This window comes from Equus quagga, unplaced genomic scaffold, assembly GCF_021613505.1.
Source record: "Equus quagga isolate Etosha38 unplaced genomic scaffold, UCLA_HA_Equagga_1.0 203_RagTag, whole genome shotgun sequence".
In the NCBI taxonomy this organism is placed as follows: domain Eukaryota; kingdom Metazoa; phylum Chordata; class Mammalia; order Perissodactyla; family Equidae; genus Equus; species Equus quagga.
The window spans coordinates 8660754-8680730 of record NW_025798627.1 but is presented as its reverse complement, the minus strand read 5'-3'; the positions used below and the strand labels follow the sequence as shown (position 1 = coordinate 8680730).

General features: G+C 36.1%; 1 protein-coding gene across 2 annotated transcripts in view; it reads right to left on the bottom strand.

Annotated features, from left to right (window-relative positions):
* The window catches only part of LOC124233504 (3-hydroxyisobutyryl-CoA hydrolase, mitochondrial-like), a 95571-nt gene that overhangs the window by 63280 nt on the left and 12314 nt on the right, over nucleotides 1–19977 (bottom strand). For both annotated transcript variants that reach the window (XM_046650648.1, XM_046650649.1), the window contains 3 exons: nucleotides 16028–16165; nucleotides 14972–15056; nucleotides 7469–7549 (listed from right to left, as the gene is read on the bottom strand). In XM_046650648.1, the coding sequence (XP_046506604.1) occupies nucleotides 7469–7549; nucleotides 14972–15056; nucleotides 16028–16165 (304 nt within the window). The remainder of the gene's footprint in view (nucleotides 1–7468; nucleotides 7550–14971; nucleotides 15057–16027; nucleotides 16166–19977) is intronic.

Below are 19977 nucleotides of genomic sequence, written 5' to 3'. Positions count from 1 at the left end.
GTATGACAAACAGTAGTTTACTATAGCCTACTAATGTTAACATGTGAATTGTTCTGAATGAGCAGTCAGAATAGTTTATTCCTGGCATATAGTATACAAAAGAATAAATAAGAATGTCTATTGATTCTGTGTCAAGATGGCAGTGTAAGAGTACGCTGAACTCACCTCCTCCCATGGACACAACAAATTTACAAACTACTCTTGGAACAATTACCCCTGAGAGAGAATTGAAAACTGGATTAAAAAAAACCCCTCAATATGAGAGAGTGCCAACTGAGGTGGAAGACGCAGAAATTCCTTTCTTGAGAGCAAAATGCCACCTTCTAGCCGCAGCACTTCATGGTCGGCCAGGAGCAATCTTAAGGTAGGAAGCTTTTCCTGCAGGAGTGGGGGATCTGAGAAGGGGAGCTTTACAACAATAAGCAGATTTTACACTGAGCACAACTGAGAGAAGTGTCATAATATCTGGCTTTGCTGGCTACTAACAACAATGGGAAATAACCCCAGAAAAGCTATCAAACTTAAGGGAAAGAAAAGCCTGCTCTTAAAGGGCCCACACACAAATTTATCCATTTCAGAAAGTAACCTGAAATCACCAGAAAGAAAGGTGCACAGTCCTTTGGTGAAAAGTGACTCACTTGACAGGCTCTGAGCCCATCTCAATGAGAGGTGAGACCTCTCCAAGCTGGGACCACCTCCCCAGGGACTGAGACACTGGTGGCAGCCATTATTGTGACCTAGTACAGGGGTGCTAACCCAGATGCTGGCTGATGCCATCTGAGTTATTTCCCTGGCATGTTAGCACAGGAATATGGCCCAGCTATTACAGCACTAATTTAATCCAGCTCACCTAAGGCAGGAAGCCCACCCTGGGAACTGGCCCCACCAAACAGCAAGACCTCAGGCAACTTGTGGGCCCACATGGGTAGGGTGTGTGGGACCTCTGCAGTGGGGTGTGTAGGTGCGCCTCTCTGGAGCAGGGCGTGAGTAAGGGGTGGGCATGCATTTGTAGAGTGTGTGGGGCCTCTACAGGGAGGCAAGTGGGTCCACTTCAGTAGGGCGGGATGTATGCATGGGGCAAGACTGTGTTGACAGGGTGTGTATGCCTTCAGATAGCGGGGCTTGTCAGGTGCAGCAGACTTATGCCTCTCAAACAGCCACATAGGGGATCGGCCCCACCTTGCAATGCCTGACACAACTGAGTGTTCCCACACTTGGGGCCTGCGTACCCAGTTGCACTACTGAGAGCTGATAACAGCCCTGCAGGCTGGAGGCCTACAAAGCTGTAAGCCCTGGAGCCTGGCAACCAGCCACATTGGGGGCCTACTCACTTAAGAGAAAAACTGTAACAGGAATGTGCTATTAGACCTTGTAGCCAACTGTGCTGAGGGGCACCTCAAGCACAATAAAGTGACTGAAGGGACCACAGCAGCCAAATGCAGCTGAGCATTACAACCAGCTGGTCAGGGGCACAGACTAGCCTTCTCAGGCACCTGCAGCAAAAGAAAGTCTGCCACAACCAACGGACACATGTAGCCCACACAGAGGACAATCCTGGAACATTTGGAACTGGTGACAAGAGGGAAACACACTGCTGTGCCTCATAAGTCATCTCTTTCTTACAGCCAGATCATCAAGATTAGGAGACATAGCTAATCCACCTAATATATAAATATAATCACAGAGAAAGAGGCAAAATGAAGACACAAAGGAACATATATCCTCAGAAAAAGAAGTAAACAAAACAGAGATAAACAATCTACCTGACAAAGAATACAAACTAATAATCATAAGGAAGCTCACTTATCTAGGGAGAAGAATGGATGAACTCAGAGAACTTCAACAAAGAATTGGAAAATATAAAAAAGAACCAATGAGAAGTGAAGAATACCATAATGGAAATGAAAAATTAACTAGAGGGAATTGATAGCAGAGCAGACAATACAGAAGAATGTATCAGTGAGCTGAATGAAAGATAAGAGGAAATCATGCAAACAGAACAGATAAAACAAGAAAGGATTAAAAAGAACAAGGACAGTTTAAGGGACCTCTGGGACAACATCAAGTGCCCTAACATCCATATCATGTGTGTCCCAGAAAATGAGAGAGCCAAAGGAGCAAAGAAGCTATCTGAAGAAATAACACCCGAAATCTTTGCTAATCTAAGAAAGGAAACAGATATCCAGGTACAGGAAATACAGAGAGCACCAAACAAGATAAACCGAAAGAGGCTCACAAAAAGACACATTATAATTAAAATGTCAAAAATTAAAGATAGAGAGAGAATCCTAAAGCTGCAAGAGTACGGCAACAAGTTAGAGACAAAGGAAATCACATAAGGTTATAAGCTGACTTCTCAGCAGAAACCTCACAGGCTAGGTGGGAGTGGCACAAAATATTTAAAGTGCTGAATGGGAAAATCCTACAGCCAAGAATACCCTACCTGTGAAGGTTATCATTCAGAACAGAAGGAAAGATAAAAGAGTTTTCCAGACAAGCAAAAACAAAAGGAGTTTATCATCAAGAAACTAGCCTTAGAGAACTGCTAAAGGAACTTATTTAAGTGGAAAAAGAAAAGACTGCATACAGGAATAAGAAAATTATCACAATAAAAGCACTGATAAGGCAAATAGACAATAAGGGTAGCAGATCAACCACCTATGAAACTAATATGAGAGTCAAAAAACAAGTGTACTAAAATTATCTATTGCCATAAGATGGTAATGGATACACACGCACAAAAAAGAGTTTAGAAATGATATCCAAAACACAAAATGTGAGAGGAGGGGAGTAAAAGAGTAGAGCTTTTAGCAAGAGGACAAACATAAGAGACCATCAACTTAATACAGATTGCCATATACGTAGGTTATTATATAGGAACCTCATGGTAATGACAAACCGAAAACCTATAATAAACAAAAAATTAAGAGAAAGGAATCCAAACATAATACTAAAGAAAGCCATCAAATTACAAAAGAAAAGAGCAAGAAAAGAAGAAAGGTACAGAGAAGAACTACTAAAAAACACAGAAACAGAGTAACAAAATGGCAATAAGTACATTCTTATCAGTAGCTAACTTAAAGGTCACTGGACTAAACTCTCCAATCAAAAGGCACAGGGTGGCCAAGGAGATAAAAAAACAAGACCCATATATATGCTGCATACAAGAGACACACTTCAGACCTAAGGACACTCACAAACTCAAAGTGAAAGGATGGAAAAAGACACTCCATGCAAATGGCAATGAAAAGAAAGTTGGGGTAGCAATACTTACATCAGGCAAAATAGACTTTAAAACAAAAACTGTAACAAGAGACAAAGAAGGGCACTACATAATGATAAAGAGAACAATCCAACAAGAGGATATAACACTTGTAAATACGTATGTACCCAACATAGGAGCACCTAAACATATAAGGCGATTATTAACAGACATAAAAGGAGAAACAGACAATAATACTAGGGGACTTTGGGGCCAGACCTTAGGCCGAGTGGTTAAGTTCGCATGCTCTACTTTGGCAGCCTGGGGTTTCCCTAGTTGGATCCTGGGCACAGACATGGCATTGCTCATCAGGCCTTGCTGAGGTGATATCCCACACCTACAACTAGAATATACAACTATGTACTGGGGAAAAAAAGAAGAAGAAAAAAAGAGGATTAGCAACAGCTGTTAGCTTAGGTGCCAATCTTTAAAAAAAAGAAAAATGGTAGGGGACTTTAACCCTCCACTGACAACAATGGCTAGATCATCCAAACAGAATTTCAATAAGGAAACACAGACCTTAAATGACACATTAGACCAGATGTACTTAGCAGATATATACAGAACACTCCAACCAAAACAGATATATACAGAACACTCCAACCAAAAACTGCAGAATACACATTGTGTTCAACTGCACATGAACAGTCTCAAGGAGAAATCACATATTAGGCCACAAAACAAGTCTCAATAAATTTAAGAAAACTGAAATAATACTAAGCGTCTTTTCTGACCAGAATGGCATGAAACTAGAAATCAACTACAGGAAGGAAATTGTAAAAGCCATAAATATGTAGAGACTAAACAAAATGCTACTGAACATGAACTCAGGCCACAAAGAAATCAAAGTAGAAAGAAAAACAATACCTGGAGACAAATAAAAATGAAAATATGACATGCCAAAATTTAAGGGATACAGCAAAAGCAGTTATAAGAGGGAAGTTTATCACCATAAGGGCCTACTTCAACAAACAAGTAAAGTCTCAAATAAACAATCTCACAGTGCACCTAAAGGAACTGGAAAAAGAAGAACAAACAAAGCCCAAAATCAGTAAAGGAAGGAAATAAAAATCAGAGGAGAAATAAATGAAATAGAGAATAAAAAAAAAAATAGAAAAAATCAGTGAAACTAAGAGCTGGTTCTTTGAAAAGATAAACAAAATGAACAGGCCTTTAGCTAGACTCACAAAAAAAAAAGAGAGAGAGAGAAGGCTCATATAGATAAAATCAGAAAAGAAAGGGGATATTACAACAAACACCTCAGAAATATGAAAGATTATAAGAGAAAACTATGAAAAGCTATATGCCAACAAACTGGATAATTTAGAAGAAACAGATAAATTCTTAGAATCATTCCAAAACTGAGTCAAGAAGAAATAGAGAATCTGTATAGACCAATAACCATTAAGGAGATAGAAACAGTAAAGAAAAACCTGCAAAAAATAAAAGTCCAGGATGAGATGGCTTCCCTGGTGAATTCTACCAAACATTCAAAGAAGACTTAATAGCTATGCAATCAAACTCTTCCAAAAAAGTGAAGAGGATGGGAAGGATCCTAACTCATTCTATGAAGCCAACATTACCCTGATACCAAAACCAGGTAAGGACAACACAAGAAAAGAAAATTCTAGGCCAGTATCACTGATGAATATCAACACAAAAATCCTCAACAAAATACCAGCAAATCAAATACAACAATACATTAAAAAGGTCATATAGCATGATCAGGGAGGATTTATTCCAGGGATGCAGGGATGGTTCAATATCTGCAAAATCAATCAATGTGACACATCACATTAACAAAATGAAGAATAAAAATGCCATGATCATCTCCATAGATACAGAGAAAACATTTGACAAGATACATCAATTTATGATAAAAACTCTGAATAAAATGGGTATAAAGGAAAGTGCCTCAACATAATAAAGGCCACATATTACAAACCCACAGCTAATATCATTCTCAATAGAGAAAAATTGAAAGCTATCCCTCTAAGAACAGGAACCAGACAACAATGCCCACTTTCACGACTCTTATTTAACATAGTATTAGAAGTCCTAGCCAGAGTAATGAAGCAACAAAAAGAAACAGAAGCCATCCAAATTGGAATGGAAGAAGTGAAACTGTCACTATTTGCAGATGACATGATTTTATATATAGAAAACCCTAAAGAATCCAACAAAAAACTTTTAGAAATAATAAATGAATATGGTAAAGTTGCAGAACACAACATCAACATACAAAAGTGACTTCTATACACTAACCATGAAGAATTAGAAAGAGAAATTAAGAATACAAGCCCATTTACAACTGCAACAAAAAGAATCAAATACCTCGGAATAAATTTAACCAAAGAGGTGAAAAGACTGTACACTGAAAACTAAAAGACATCATTGAAAGAAATTGAAAAAGACGCAAAGAAATGGAAAGATATTCTGTGCTCTTGGGTTGGGAGAATTAACACAGTTAAAATGTCCATACTGCCTAAAGCAATCTACAGATTCAATGCAATCCCTATCAAAGTTCCAATAACATTTTTCACAGAAATACAACAAAGAGTCCTAAAATTTATATGGAACAACAAAAGACCCCAAACAGCCAAAGGAATCCTGAGAAAAAAGAACAAAGCTGGAGGTACCATACTCCCTGACTTCAAAAGATACTACAAAGCTATAGTAAGCAAAACAGCATGGCACTGGCACAAAAGCAGACACACAGATCAATGGAACAGAATCGAGAGCCCAGAAATATACCCTCACATCTGTGGACAGCTAATTTTCAACAAGGGAGCCAAGAACATACAATGGAGAAAGGAAAGTCTCTTTAATAAATGGTGTTTGGAAAACTGGATAGCCACATGCAAAAGAATGAAACTGGACCATTATCTTACACTACACTCAAAAGGGATTAAAGACTTGAACGTAAGACCTGAAACCATAAGACTTCTTTAAGAAATCATAGGCAGTATGCTGTTCAACATCGGTCTTAGTAGTGTATTTTCAAATACCATGTCTGACCAGGCAAGTGAAAAAAAGAAAAAATAAACAAAGGGGACTACAGCAAAGTAAAAAGCTTCTACACAGCAAAGGAAACCATCAACAAAATGAAAAGTTAACCTAACAATCAAGAGAAGATATTTGCAAACCATATATCTGATGAGGGGTTAACAGCAAAGCTATATAAACTACTCATACATCTCAAAAACAAACAACCTGATGAAAAAATGGGCAGAGGGTATGAATAGACATCTTTCCAAAGAAGAAATACAGATGGCCAACAGGCACATGAAAAGATGTTCCACATCACTATCAGGGAAATGCAAATCAAAACTACAATGAGATATCAACTCATGCCTGTCAGAATGGCTATAATCAACAAGATAAGAAATACCTGCTGGAGAGGATGTAGAGAAAAGGGAACTCTCATATACTTCCGGTGGGAGGGCAAACTGGTGCAGCCACTATCAAAAATAGTATGGAGATTCCTCAAAAATTAAGAATAGAACTAGCAAACGATCCAGCTATTCCACTGCTGGCTATCTACGCAAAGAACACGAAAAGACTAGTGCATAAAGACATATGCACTCCTATGTTCACTGCAGCATTATTCACAAGAGCCTAGACTTGGAAGCAACCTAGCTGCTCATCAAGGGATGAATGGATAAAGACAATGTGGTATACATACACAATGGAATACTACTCAGTGATAAATAAAAAAAGAAAGAAAAGGATGAAATCTGGCCATTTGTGACAACACAGATGGACCTTGAGAATATTTTGCTAAGCAAAATAAGTCAGAGGGAGAGTCAAATACCACATGATCTCACTCATAAATAGAAGATGACAACAAAAAACACCTAGAAACAGAGATTGGATTTGTAGTTACTAGAGGGCAAAGGGTGAGGGAGGAGGGGAAAATGGGTGATTAGGCACTTGTGTATGGTGATGGATGGTATTTTGTCTTTGGGTGGTGAACATGATGAAATCTACACAGAAATCGAAATATAATGATGCACACCTGAAATCTATATAATGTTATAAACTAATGTTACGTCAATTAACAAAATGAATATAAAAATGTATTTAAACAAATAAATAAAGTCATTACCGGTCTAAAGAAGGCCTAGTGATTACATTTTTAACAATTCATACTATGCAGCTTATTTCTTGATTCCATTTTGAAAGCCCTCAGCAGAGCACACATACCAATATAATTGTTCAGCATATATTCTTCTCTGAAGAAATATTGAAGTATCTTCTGGTTTTTATTTCCAATTTCTGAAATTGCTACCAAAAAAAGAAAGAAAGAAAGGAAGAATTACAAATCAAAAGAAGTGTTTTACAGTCAATACAGGCAAATAGAACAACTTTAAAATATTGTGATATTAAGCAACAGGGGGAAATTCTAGAATAATTTATTAAAATTTTGAGGTTGCCCACACCACAGATAATATTACAGTTAGCCCCAGATGCATAGTCCAATGTCAAAACTTCCGGGCAAAAATGTTATTAAGAACTTCTTAGAAAGTGTTACACTTAAATTAGAAGTTATATATTGCTACCAAAAGCATTTTCTTTTGTTTGTTGAGGAAGATTAGCCCTGAGCTAACTGCTGCCAATCCCCCTCTTTTTGCTGAGGAGGACTGGCCCTGAGCTAACATCTGTGCCCATCTTCCTCTACTTTTTATATGTGGGATGCCTAGCACAGCATGGTGTGCCAAGCGGTGTCATGTCCGCACCCAGCATCCGAACTGGCGAACCCTGGGCCACCGAGAAGCAGAATGTGCACACTTAACCGCTGCGCCACAGGGCTGGCCCCAAAAAGCATTTTCTTTTGATTGTTTTCTGCAGCACCTGAAAAAACATTTGCTGGATATACACATCCTCTGGCAATATATCTTAACACAAAGTAAATTTATACATACATACACAGAGAAATATATGCATATGTGTGTACACACACACAGTTCTATAGTATCTTCCATCTAGTTAAGTGTTTCTGCCACATTCATTTCACCATGAAACATTTCTTGAGCATCTACTAGGTACTATGCACTGTTTTAGGTGTTGCAGATAACAAGATGTCAGTGTAAGATGGGTGCCCTGGAGTTTAGACTAATAAGACAGACAGACTATTAAAATACACTCTTTATGCTATGCCCAGTGTAAGGCTGGGATACTGTAGGAACGGAAGCATGAGAGAGAGAATTAAAGGAAGGCTTCCCAGAAGAGATAAGAGTGAGCCAAATTCAAACAATAGGTAGGGATTTCCTAGTAAATGACAGGGAAAAGTTCCGAGTAGAGGAAGGAACACCAAGAAAGTCACACAGGCAAGAATGAATGAAACCAAGAAATACACAGTTTTAAAGGACTAAAGGAGAATGGTAAAAGGTGAGGATAGAGAGGTAAATGAGATAGTAATATCCTTATTTATTAATAATATCAATGGCAATATAACTTCTGAAAGTCATTGCCATAGCATACTACTGCCCAGTTTAATAAACACGTGCTCAGTAAATATCTGAATAATAAATACTAGCAAATAGTTTCATTTCTATTGCAATTTCCCATTATCCAGAGTTCACATCTACTTGTACTCCTACTCTAGTCAATGTTAAGACTGCTTTCAAAGCTTTCTCTTCCATATACTGTAAGCTTAATGCCTTTGCTGTCATTAAGCCCTATGAGAATTACCGACTAAAATAAAAATTAAATGCATAATATACATATTTTTTCTTTTATGGGAAAGAGTTTCATAAAAATTGTGGACTATTTGCATTTCTATACACCAACAACAAACTAGCAAAAAGAGAAATCAAGAATAAAATCCCATTTACAATCACAACAAAAAGAATATCTAGAATAAATGTAACTAAGGAGGTGAAAGACCTATACACTGAAAACTATAAGACATTGTTGAAAGAAACTGAAGAAGACATAAAGAAATGGAAAGATACTCCACATTCACGGATGGAAGAATTAACCTAAAGCAATGTACAGTATTCAATGCAATCCCAACAACATTTTTGAAAGAAACAGAACAAAGAATGCTAACATTTGTATGGAACAACAAAAGACCCTGAACAGCCAAAGCAATCCTAAGAAAAACAAAACAAAACAAAACTGGAGATGTCACACTCACTGATAGCAAAATATACTACAAAGCTATAGTAAGCAAAACAGCATGGTACTGGCACAAAAAGAGACACACAGATCAATGGAACAGAATCAAGAGCCCAGAAATAAACCCACACAAATAAGGACAGCTAATCTTTGACAAAGGAGCCAAGAACATACAATGGAGAAAGGGAAGTCTTTTCAATAAATGGTGTTGGGAAAACTGGACAGCCATGTGCAAAAGAATGAAAGTAGACTATTATCTTACACCATACAAAAATAAATTCAAAATGGATTAAAGACCTGAATGTAAGACCTGAAATCACAAAACTCTTAGAAGAAAACACAGGCAGTACACTCTTTCACATCAGTCCTAGCAGCATCTTTTTGAATACTATGTCTCCTCAGGTAAGGGAAACAAGAAAAAAATAAACAAAGGGGACTACATCACACTAAAAACCAAAGGAAACCATCAACAAAATGAAAAGACAATCCACCAATTGGGAGAAAATATTTGAAAATTATATCTGATAAGGGGTTAATATCCAAGACATATAAAGAACTCATACGACTCAACAACAAAAAAACAAACTGATCAAAAAATGTGCAGAGGAGGAGTGATGTCAGCATCATGGCAGAGTGAGCTCTCCTCCCAAAGATACAACAAAAAGGACATACATATTCCAACAGAGGACATCCATACAACAGAAAAGACATCTGAGAGACTGACGCAGTCATATGTCAGAAGGTGGAGGCACTGGAGCACTCCGAGGAAGTGGAGTGGATTGAGGTAAGAGAATGCCTCTCTTCCTCATGGAAGGACAGTGACACAGTCACAGCGAGGAAAGTGGGGAGGCCCTCCAAGGGAACGCCATAGATCCTTCAAGTCCCTCACAGCCTGGGGAAAAGACCCTCACAGAGGGGACTAGCTATCACAGGGGTGTCTGCATCAAGCCAACACCCTAAGAGACCAGATAGCAAGGGCAGAGTGAGACGCCCCTGAGATCATGCAGGAGAAGAAAGCACCCCTCCCACCCGCCCACTGCTCCAACGCCACAGCACAGCACCTTGGAGCTGTCCCCTCAGTTCGCAGTGGGTGCAGAATATACAGCTCTTGACTCCCAACTAGTGGCCCAAGGTAGAAGTGGCAATCAAATACGACCACAATGTGGAAGCACAAATATACGACATCTGGCAGTATGAAAAATTACATTGTATCTCCAGACCACAAGGAAAGTGACAACTACCCAGAAATCAATCCTGAAGACACAGAAAACTATAACATAAAGGACAGAGAATTCAAAATAGCTATCCATGAAAAACTAAACGAATTAAAAGAGAATACAGATAGACAATTCAACAAGTTCAGGAGCTACTTCAAAGAGAGATTGCAGCTATAAAGAAGAACCAAGCAGAATTATTGGAGATGAAAAACACAATGGATGAGATAAAGCAGAATATAGATTCCCTGAACACTTTAGCAGATATTATCAAGGAATGAATCAGCAAGATCAAGGATAGAAATTTAGAAATCTGAACAAGGAGAAAGAACTAAGACTAAAAAGAAATGAAGAAAGTCTCCAAGAATTATCCAACTCAATTAGGAAATGCAACATAAGGATTACAGGTATTGCAAAGGTGAAAGAGAAGGAGAATGGAGCAGAAAGCTTGTTCAAGGAAATAAAAGCGGAGAACTTCCCAAACCTAGGGAAGGAGATGGAAATTAACATGAAGGTTGCCACCAGATCTCCTAACTTTGTCAATGCAGAAAGAACTCCTACAAGTCATACAGTAGTGAAGCTGGCAAAAGTCAATGAAAAAGAAAAAATACTAAGGGCAGCAAGGTAGAAGCAAGTAACTTAGAAAAGAACTACAAAGGAAAACTACAGGCCAATATCGCTGATGAACATAGATGCAAAAATTCTCAACAAAATATTGACAACCTGAATTCAGCAACACATCAAAAAGATCATACACCATGATCAAGTGGGATTTATACCAGGGACGCAGGGATGGTTCAACATCCTCAAATCAATCAATGTGATACACCACATTAACAAAATGAGGAATAAAAACCACATGATCATCTCAATAGATGCAGAGAAAGCATCTGACAAGATCCAATAGACATTTGGATAAAAACTCTTAACAAAACAGGGATAGAAGGAAATTACCTCAACATAATAAAGGCCATATATGACAAACCCACAGCCAACATCATACTCAATAGAGAAAAACTGAATGCCATTCCTCTGAGGACAGGAACAAGACGAGGGTGCCCACCCTCACCACTCTTATTCAACACTGTGCTGGAGGTTTTCGCCAGAGCAATTAGGCAAGCAAAAGGAATAAAAGGAATCCAAACAGGAAATGAAGAAGTGAAACTCTAGCTGTTTGCAGACAACATGATCTTATATAGAGGGAACCCTAAAGAATCCATTGGAAAACTATTAGAAATAATCAACAACTACAGTGAAGTTGCAGGGTACAAAACCAACTTACAAAAATCAGTTGTGTTTCTATACTCAATAACAAACTAACAGAAAGAGAACTCAAGAATATGATCGCATTTACAATTGCAACAAAAAGAATAAAATATCTAGGAATAAATTTGACCAAGGAGGTGAAAGACCCATACAGTGAAAACTATAAAACATTGCTGAAAGAAATCAATGATGACATAAAGAAATGGAAAGAGATTCCATGCACATGGATCGGAAGAATAAACATAGTTAAAATTTCCATACTACCCAAAGCAATCTACAGATTCAATGCAATTCCAATCAGAATCCCAATGACTTTCCTCATGGAAATAGAACAAAGAACCCTAAATCCGTATGGGACAACAAAAGACCCCAAATAGCTAAAGCAATCCTGAGAAAAAAGAACAAAGCTGGAGGTATCACAATCCCTGACTTCAAAATGTACCACAAAGCTATGGCAGTAAAATAGCATGGTACTGGTGCAGAAACAGGCACAAATCAACAGAACAGAATTGAAAGCCCAGAAATAAAACCACACACCTACAGACAGCTAATCTTCAACAAAGGGGCTAAGAACATACAATGGAGAAAACATAGTCTCTTCAATAAATGATGTTGGGAAAACTGGGCAGCTACATGCAGAAGAATGAAAGTGGACCACTATATCACGCCATACAAAAAAATTAACTCAAAACGGATCAAAGACTTGAAGGTAAGACCTGAAACCATAAAACTTCTGGAAGAAAATACAGGTAGTACACTCTTTCACATCGATCTTAAAAGGATCTTATTGAATACCATGTCTTCTTGGACAAGGGAAATAAAAGAAAAAACAAACAAGAGGGACTTCATCAGACTGAGGAGCTTCAGCAAGGCAAGGGAAAGGAGGCTCAAAACAAAAAGACAACCCACCAACTGGGAGAAAATAACTGCAAATCATATACCCAACAAGGGGTTAATCTCCATTATATATAAAGAACTCACACAACTCAACAACAAACAATCCGATCAAAAAATGGGCAGAGGATATCAACAGACGTTTCTCCAAAGAAAACATACAGATGGCCAACAGGCACATGAAAAGATGCTAAACATCACTAATCATCAGAGAAATGCAAATTGAAACTACCCTAAGATACCACCTTACACCCGTTAAAATGTTCATAATCACTAAGACAAAAAATAACAAGCATTAGAGGGGTTGTGGAGAAGATAAACACACACACACATACAGAAAACAAACTGGTGGTTACCAGAGGGGAAGGAGAGTACATGGGGAGGGGAAAGGGGGAAATGGGCACATGCATATGCTGAGGGAAGGCAACTAGACTTTTGGTGGTGAACGCGATGCAGTCTGTACAGAAGCCAAAATGTAGTGATGTACAGATGAAATCTATATAATGTTATAAACCAATGTGATTTCAATAAAAAAATAATAAATTACCAAAAAAATAAATTATTGACTATTTATAGATTTTTAGACTAACTCTAAAACTCTGATATATCTTCCTTCAAAATATTCCAAACGTTGACTTCTTTTTCTGGTTTTTAAAAGAAAGATGTGATACCTAGTTTTGTTACTCTGAGGTTTTCACTGACATATGCCCCAAAAAACACCTCATCTATTGTGTTTCAGTCAGTCCTTATCACTGCTTACCAATTTCAAGAGGAAAGGAGTGTAAACTGTATTGCTTGTGGAATGAAGCTCTTTTACCTCAAATATTCTTAGGTTTCCTCTAATCTTATTCTAATCAATTAGTTCCATATAAATTAAAATTAAATGACATTCATACCATTTTAAAAAAATTTGCTGGGTGCCGATTTATTGTCTTAGATTATGATCTTTAAAGAAACTAAATTTCCTGGAATTGCCATTGCTTTATACATGTAACTAGAATAATTCTAGAATTTGTAACTGTATTTCTAACATCAATATAAAATTAGGCCTAGATGCAAAAATAGCTCACAGTCAGAAGAAGTTCAAATCAATACACAAGGCTCTGCCCTTCAGTAAACTGACCAGATTATATGCTCAACTCCAGAGAAAAAGTTAATTCCAGGCTGATACACAATGTTTTAAAATTATTCATGTTGTGGGCAAAACAATAAATTCAAAAACGATTCGGTTAACAAAGATTTGTCTGAGTAATCGAAAAATTTTAACTGCAATTTTACGATTCAGTAACTTTAAATTTAATAGGTATGTGAAACTATGTCCTGAATCAAGCTTATTTCTTCTCATTCCAAATATACTGTTTTACATAAACTTATAAATTTGGTAAATAGATCAACCCAAACATTATTATCTTACAACACAAAAGAACAAATATACAAAACAAAAACATAAGGAAAAAACCATCCCTGGACACTACCAACTCCACAAGAAACAAAATACAAAATGTAAAAAATAGTTTTCAGTATGTATAAAATACTGACAACCAGTGGTGGTAAAAATAAGTACATGACTTTGATCCTAAGAACAAACATTTCTTTCTTTTGTCTTTAATAGTTAAATGTGTACAGACAGATCGACCTAAATGATTAGAAAGATAAGGAGAATTAATCTTTTTATCTCAGCATGTTTATTTAAACACATGTTAGTGACAATACAATAGGATAAATGCTATAATTAGTACATTCTTGCTTTGGGACCATAAACAGCGGGAAAGCACAAGCAAAGTCATAGAAATATGTGACAGCATGTCATGTTTGGAGAACGGCAAGTCACTCAACATGGCCAGCTTGTCAGGTTAGGTGACAAACTGAACTGCTTAATTCTAAAAGCCATTCTAAAGTAAAAAGTGGATTCACCTACCGTTAACTGGACATTTTGTTTAGAATGAGTCAGGGAGAAAGATAAGATATTTGAAAGGAAGTAAGTAATTTTAAAAAATCACTCTTCTCCTCATTTTTTCTAATATTAACTACAAAAGGTAAGTCTTTAAATTTCTCCTTTTTCTAATTTAGCTACATAAGAATGTATTAACTTTATAACAAAAAAAATTCTCAAAAGTAAAGCAAATTATGAAATACTACAAAAATTTGCTAACAGTGTCTCAGTTTTATTAGGGAAAAAAAGCATTTAGGTGAGAGGGAAAAAAGTTTTTACCTCTGATATCACCCCCAGCACAGAAAGCCTTCCCTCCAGCTCCCTTTATAATGATCAGGAAAGTTTCAGGATCTTGTTCCCACTTCTATCCAAATGCAAAAGAAGATGGTATAAGCATATTATAAATACAAACTCATTAAAGATATACCCATATGTACATATACATATATATACACACATACACGTGTATAGAGAGGTATATATGGATATATATATAAAGCACAAGCTTTATAAAGCATATCTAGAAGAAGGGATCCCGACTTCATTTTCTTTTCTGACATAAATTAGAGGCAGTTACAACAAAGTTGTTAGATGAGTACATTTTGTGATCCAAATTCCATGATAGCATCTGGAATCTTTGCCATGACAATTTTGAGACCAAGATGAAAAAATATGAGCTTAATAATATTATGTTACATAAGCTTATAAATCTGATGACTACATCAACCCAAAGATTGCTGATAAGAGAGCATTATCCTTTCTACTGTGGTGATATAGGGTTCTGTTGTACTGACATATTTATAAGCAACAGCGTGAAACCACCTATAGTGATCAAATCCAGAAGTGATCTGGGGTAAGGATAGCTAATAAATAAGTAGGATGAAAGAAACAAAAGTCAAAGAAAATTCAAAAGGCTACAACAAAGGACCAAATAAAAAATTAGTTAACCAGACACAGAAAAATTAACAGAGGCTCTATGAATTCTACTCGCAATTAAAAACATATGCAAAAGGAAGAGACATAGCTGGACAGATGCGGTTGTTCAAAAGGTTAATGCAATACTGGACTACATTAGTAAAAATATAGTATACTAACATGGAAGTTTCTATTTTCTTCCACTCTGGTGCAATTCTAATCTGGAACACTTGGCTTCTTTCTCTGTCTCACAATTACTAACAACATATTATAAGGTGTCCCAAACAGACACAGCGGAATGGAAAAGAGACTCATCAAATGAAGAATTAAGGAACCAGTGACCAAAGGAGAACTATTCTTCGTTCTACTAAGATATACTTTTAAAACGATCCATATAATTGCTTTAAGAAAATTACAAACCTTTAGCTGTGTATAAATCTGCCGAATCATACCGACAGTCAGTGTATTTAGTAACTTTGGTCTGTTTAGTGTTATCACTCCTGCACAACCTTTTCTTTCCAATAGTACTTCTGCTGCATCTGTGTGCTTTGACATTCTCTGTGTAAACAAAGAATAACTTTAGGATAAAATTTATTAAGTTTTTGTCACATGCCAACACCAAAACATATACAGTGAATGCAAATCTTTCACACAATGGTACATTAAAAGTTACATTAACAATGGTAACCAACTGAATGAATAACTAGATACATCTGCCAAAGATTTCTAAAGTCATTTAGACCGTAGATGGACAATTCCAAAGAAAATACATACCTCTTAAGTTTAATTTTTACTTCTGAGTAAACTGAGTCAACTATTTAGAATAGCACTCAATCCTAGAATTACCTGGACTATGAAATGCTCTTAAATCTTTTCATTTGTTACTGTATACCAAGCATTATGTTAGGTGCTTGGAAAGCAAAGATGAACTGAGAGGGCAAATAATTCTGACTACAGCAGATACTGACAATTTGGAAAAAAGTGATATTTGAGCTGGGCCTTGATGTATGCCAAGAAAAAGGGGGTTGAGAATCCTAGAAAATAGCACATGCTAAAACATAAGCACTGAGTATTTGGAAATATTAAGATGTTAAACATGAGTGGAATAAAGGTTGGTTGAGAAAATGATGGGAAAGTAGGCAGCATAAGTAGTTTGAGGCCAGATTATAAAACGACAAACTTACATATCATATAGCTGTGAAGAACTTGCCTATACGCTCACTCAGGGCCTCATACATAATAACAATCATCAGGTCTCACTGCTCGTGTAATATAAAAGACGACTATAAAACCTGGGAGGAACACATTTTAAACTACATAGCAATTTCTCAGGACTCTGCTATACACATCTATTAGGGCTAATAGCACCACCAGACTTAATACATTCCTTTATCTAAGGACAATGCTTTAAACCTCACATTGGGACAGTGTGCAACATAAAATTCAAAGTCAGCTTAAACTGGAAAATTTTAACTGGAGAAAGCCAATTAAAATCAAACACGCTAATTAACTAAAATCTAATAAAGCCCAGAAGTCCATATTTTGATAACATTAAGCAACATCTTTACACAATGTTTAAGTCCTCTTTTATAAAATAATGTTGCATATTTAGAGCTAATTTTTCTTAAAATTCATTATCAGATAAAATAATTTATATTCACTTAAAAGGGTTACAGGAAAGGCTGTTAACCAACAGAAAAGGTTGCATCTCTTCAATTCAAATTAAAACTTAAAAACTCTAACTACAGTAAGATATATTTTTTAACCAAACTGACAAATATCAGAAAGTTTATCATCCTATAATGTCTAAATTGTGAGGAAACAGACATACTGTGGGAGCATAAATTATTACAGAACTAGGAATACACTCTGACAACACGTTTTTAAAAGCATACATGCTGACAGTAATTCTTGTTCCAGAAATTTACCCTGTAGGTATATTTACATACAGGCAAAATGAAATACACACAAGGATAGTCACCACATTGTGATTTGTAACGGCAAGAGACTGGAAATGACCCAAATGTTATCAGTGGAAGACTAGTTAAATAACAGTCATTCATACATATGCATGCTATGGAGCCTTTAAAAAGAGCAAGGCAGCTACCTCTCCATACGCTGTTATGGAATAATCTCAAGTGCACAGTGTGTTTACTAGGCTGCCCACCCACTGTGTATGTGGACACAAACAAACTTATATAGAAAATATACTTCTAGATGGTTACATAAGACATTGCTAAAATAGTTGCTCCCACAAAGGAAAATCAAGCATCCAAGAGACAGAGGTGGGAAGACTTTTTACTGTATGGCCCCACCGAACTTTTTGAATTTTGTACCATACATATTTACTTCCTATTCAAAACAATATTTTAAATAATTTTTTAAAGGGCAATAGATTAGGTTTAAAAGGTACTAAACTATATGACTTAGAAAACTGTATTCTTCATTGTCTTATCTTACTGATACTAAGGAAAAATTTTTGATAAAAGAATACACAAAAATCACAAAAGAAACCAGACTTCCAAATGTCATTTCATTTTCTGTAATGTTGATGAAATATATGAGCCAAGTTTACTGACCTGCTAGAGAATAGATCCAAATACAGACAGAACCCAGGATACAAGGAACTATAATTTACGTCAACAAATACAACTGCAGTGGCCACATAACCGACAACAAATAACCTTTAAAAGCAAAAGCACTTACAGGGGAAAGTGTAAATGGAAAGCAATTTGGCAATGTGTATGAAGAGTCTTTTAAACATTCTTACATTGAAGAAATAATTCTACTTTAGAAATTGATACTCAGAAAATAAGCCAAAATCTAGTGAAATATTTATATTAGAGTATAATCTTGTTAAAAATATATATACATACATAGAAAATAAAAGAATGTCCATATATACATCAAATTATAAACAATGATTTAGGGCCACCTTCTTTGTGATTTTCCATATTTTTCAAATTTTCTACCATAGGCATAACGAATATTTGGTTACTCAAGAATGTCTCAAAGAACAAAAAAGGATATTTCATACAATTATTTACAATATCAAAAATACACAATAATTAATATATGGTACTCCTATCATTTAATCCATGTTACTCATATGACAACACCGTATGGTTACTGAAAACATGTTTGAATATTCAATGGTAATAACAAGTTTCATAATATGGTGCAAAGTAAAAAAGAAGAGTCAAAAACAGCAAATATGAATACATGCAATAAATCAGAAGGAAATATACCAAAATGTCTAGTGATTAGACTTGGATAGGATTGTTGGTTATTTAAATTTTCTTCTTTGTACTATGATTTCTGAATTTTCAACAGTGATCTTTCACACAATTTTAAAATAATTTTACTGTTGTTTTTAGAGATTATACCCATTTCAATACACGACCTTGGTCATTCTGCAACTTTTCAGAAAAATATTTTTGAAAAATGAGTGTAGCAAAATATAACCTAAATGATTTCGGGAAAGGTTTCAGAATTAACATTGTTAAGAAAATTAGGTTAAAAGTTAACACCTACTAGTTAGTTCTGGATGATGTTTCTGGTCCCTGTTAAACTGGACAGCTAGAATATTACAAAAATTTCTCATTTCATAGAATTTAGCAGATAAATTCTACAATTGAGGTTCACAAGTTTGGATCCCCGGTGTGGACCTACACCACTCATCAGCCACACTGTGGTGGCGACCCACATATAAAGTAGAGGAAGACTAGCACAGATGTTAGCTCAGGGCTAATCTTCCTCAGTAAAAAAACAAACAAACAAAACTGAAGATGTTCACAAAAGAGGATAGAGGGATGGCAAATAAACACATGAAACACAATATCATTTATCATTAGGAAAATGCAAATTAAAACTACAATAAGATACCACCATGCACAGATTAAAATGGCTAAAATCCGAAAACAGACAATAACATGCTGCCAAGTACACAGAGCAATAGGAACTCTTGTTCACTGTTGGTGGGAATGGAAAATGGTACAGCCACTTTGGAAAACAATTTGGCAAACTCTTGTAAAGTTATACATAGACTTACCATACAATCTAGCAATCTAGGTATTTACTCAAGTGAATTAAAAACTATATTCACATAAAAACCTATACCCAAATGTTTAGCAGTTTTATTCATATTGTCTAAAAACTGGAGGCAAACAAGATGCTCTTTAACAGGAAAATAGATAAACTACAATGGAATATTCTTTGGTGTTAAAAAGGACCAAGCTATCAATTCACGTAACAACATAAATGAATTTTAAATGCACTTTGCCAAATGGAAGAATCCAGACCCTCTATAATGTATGATTCCATTCATACGATGTTCTGTTCTGTAAAGAACAAAACTATAGGGGCATAAC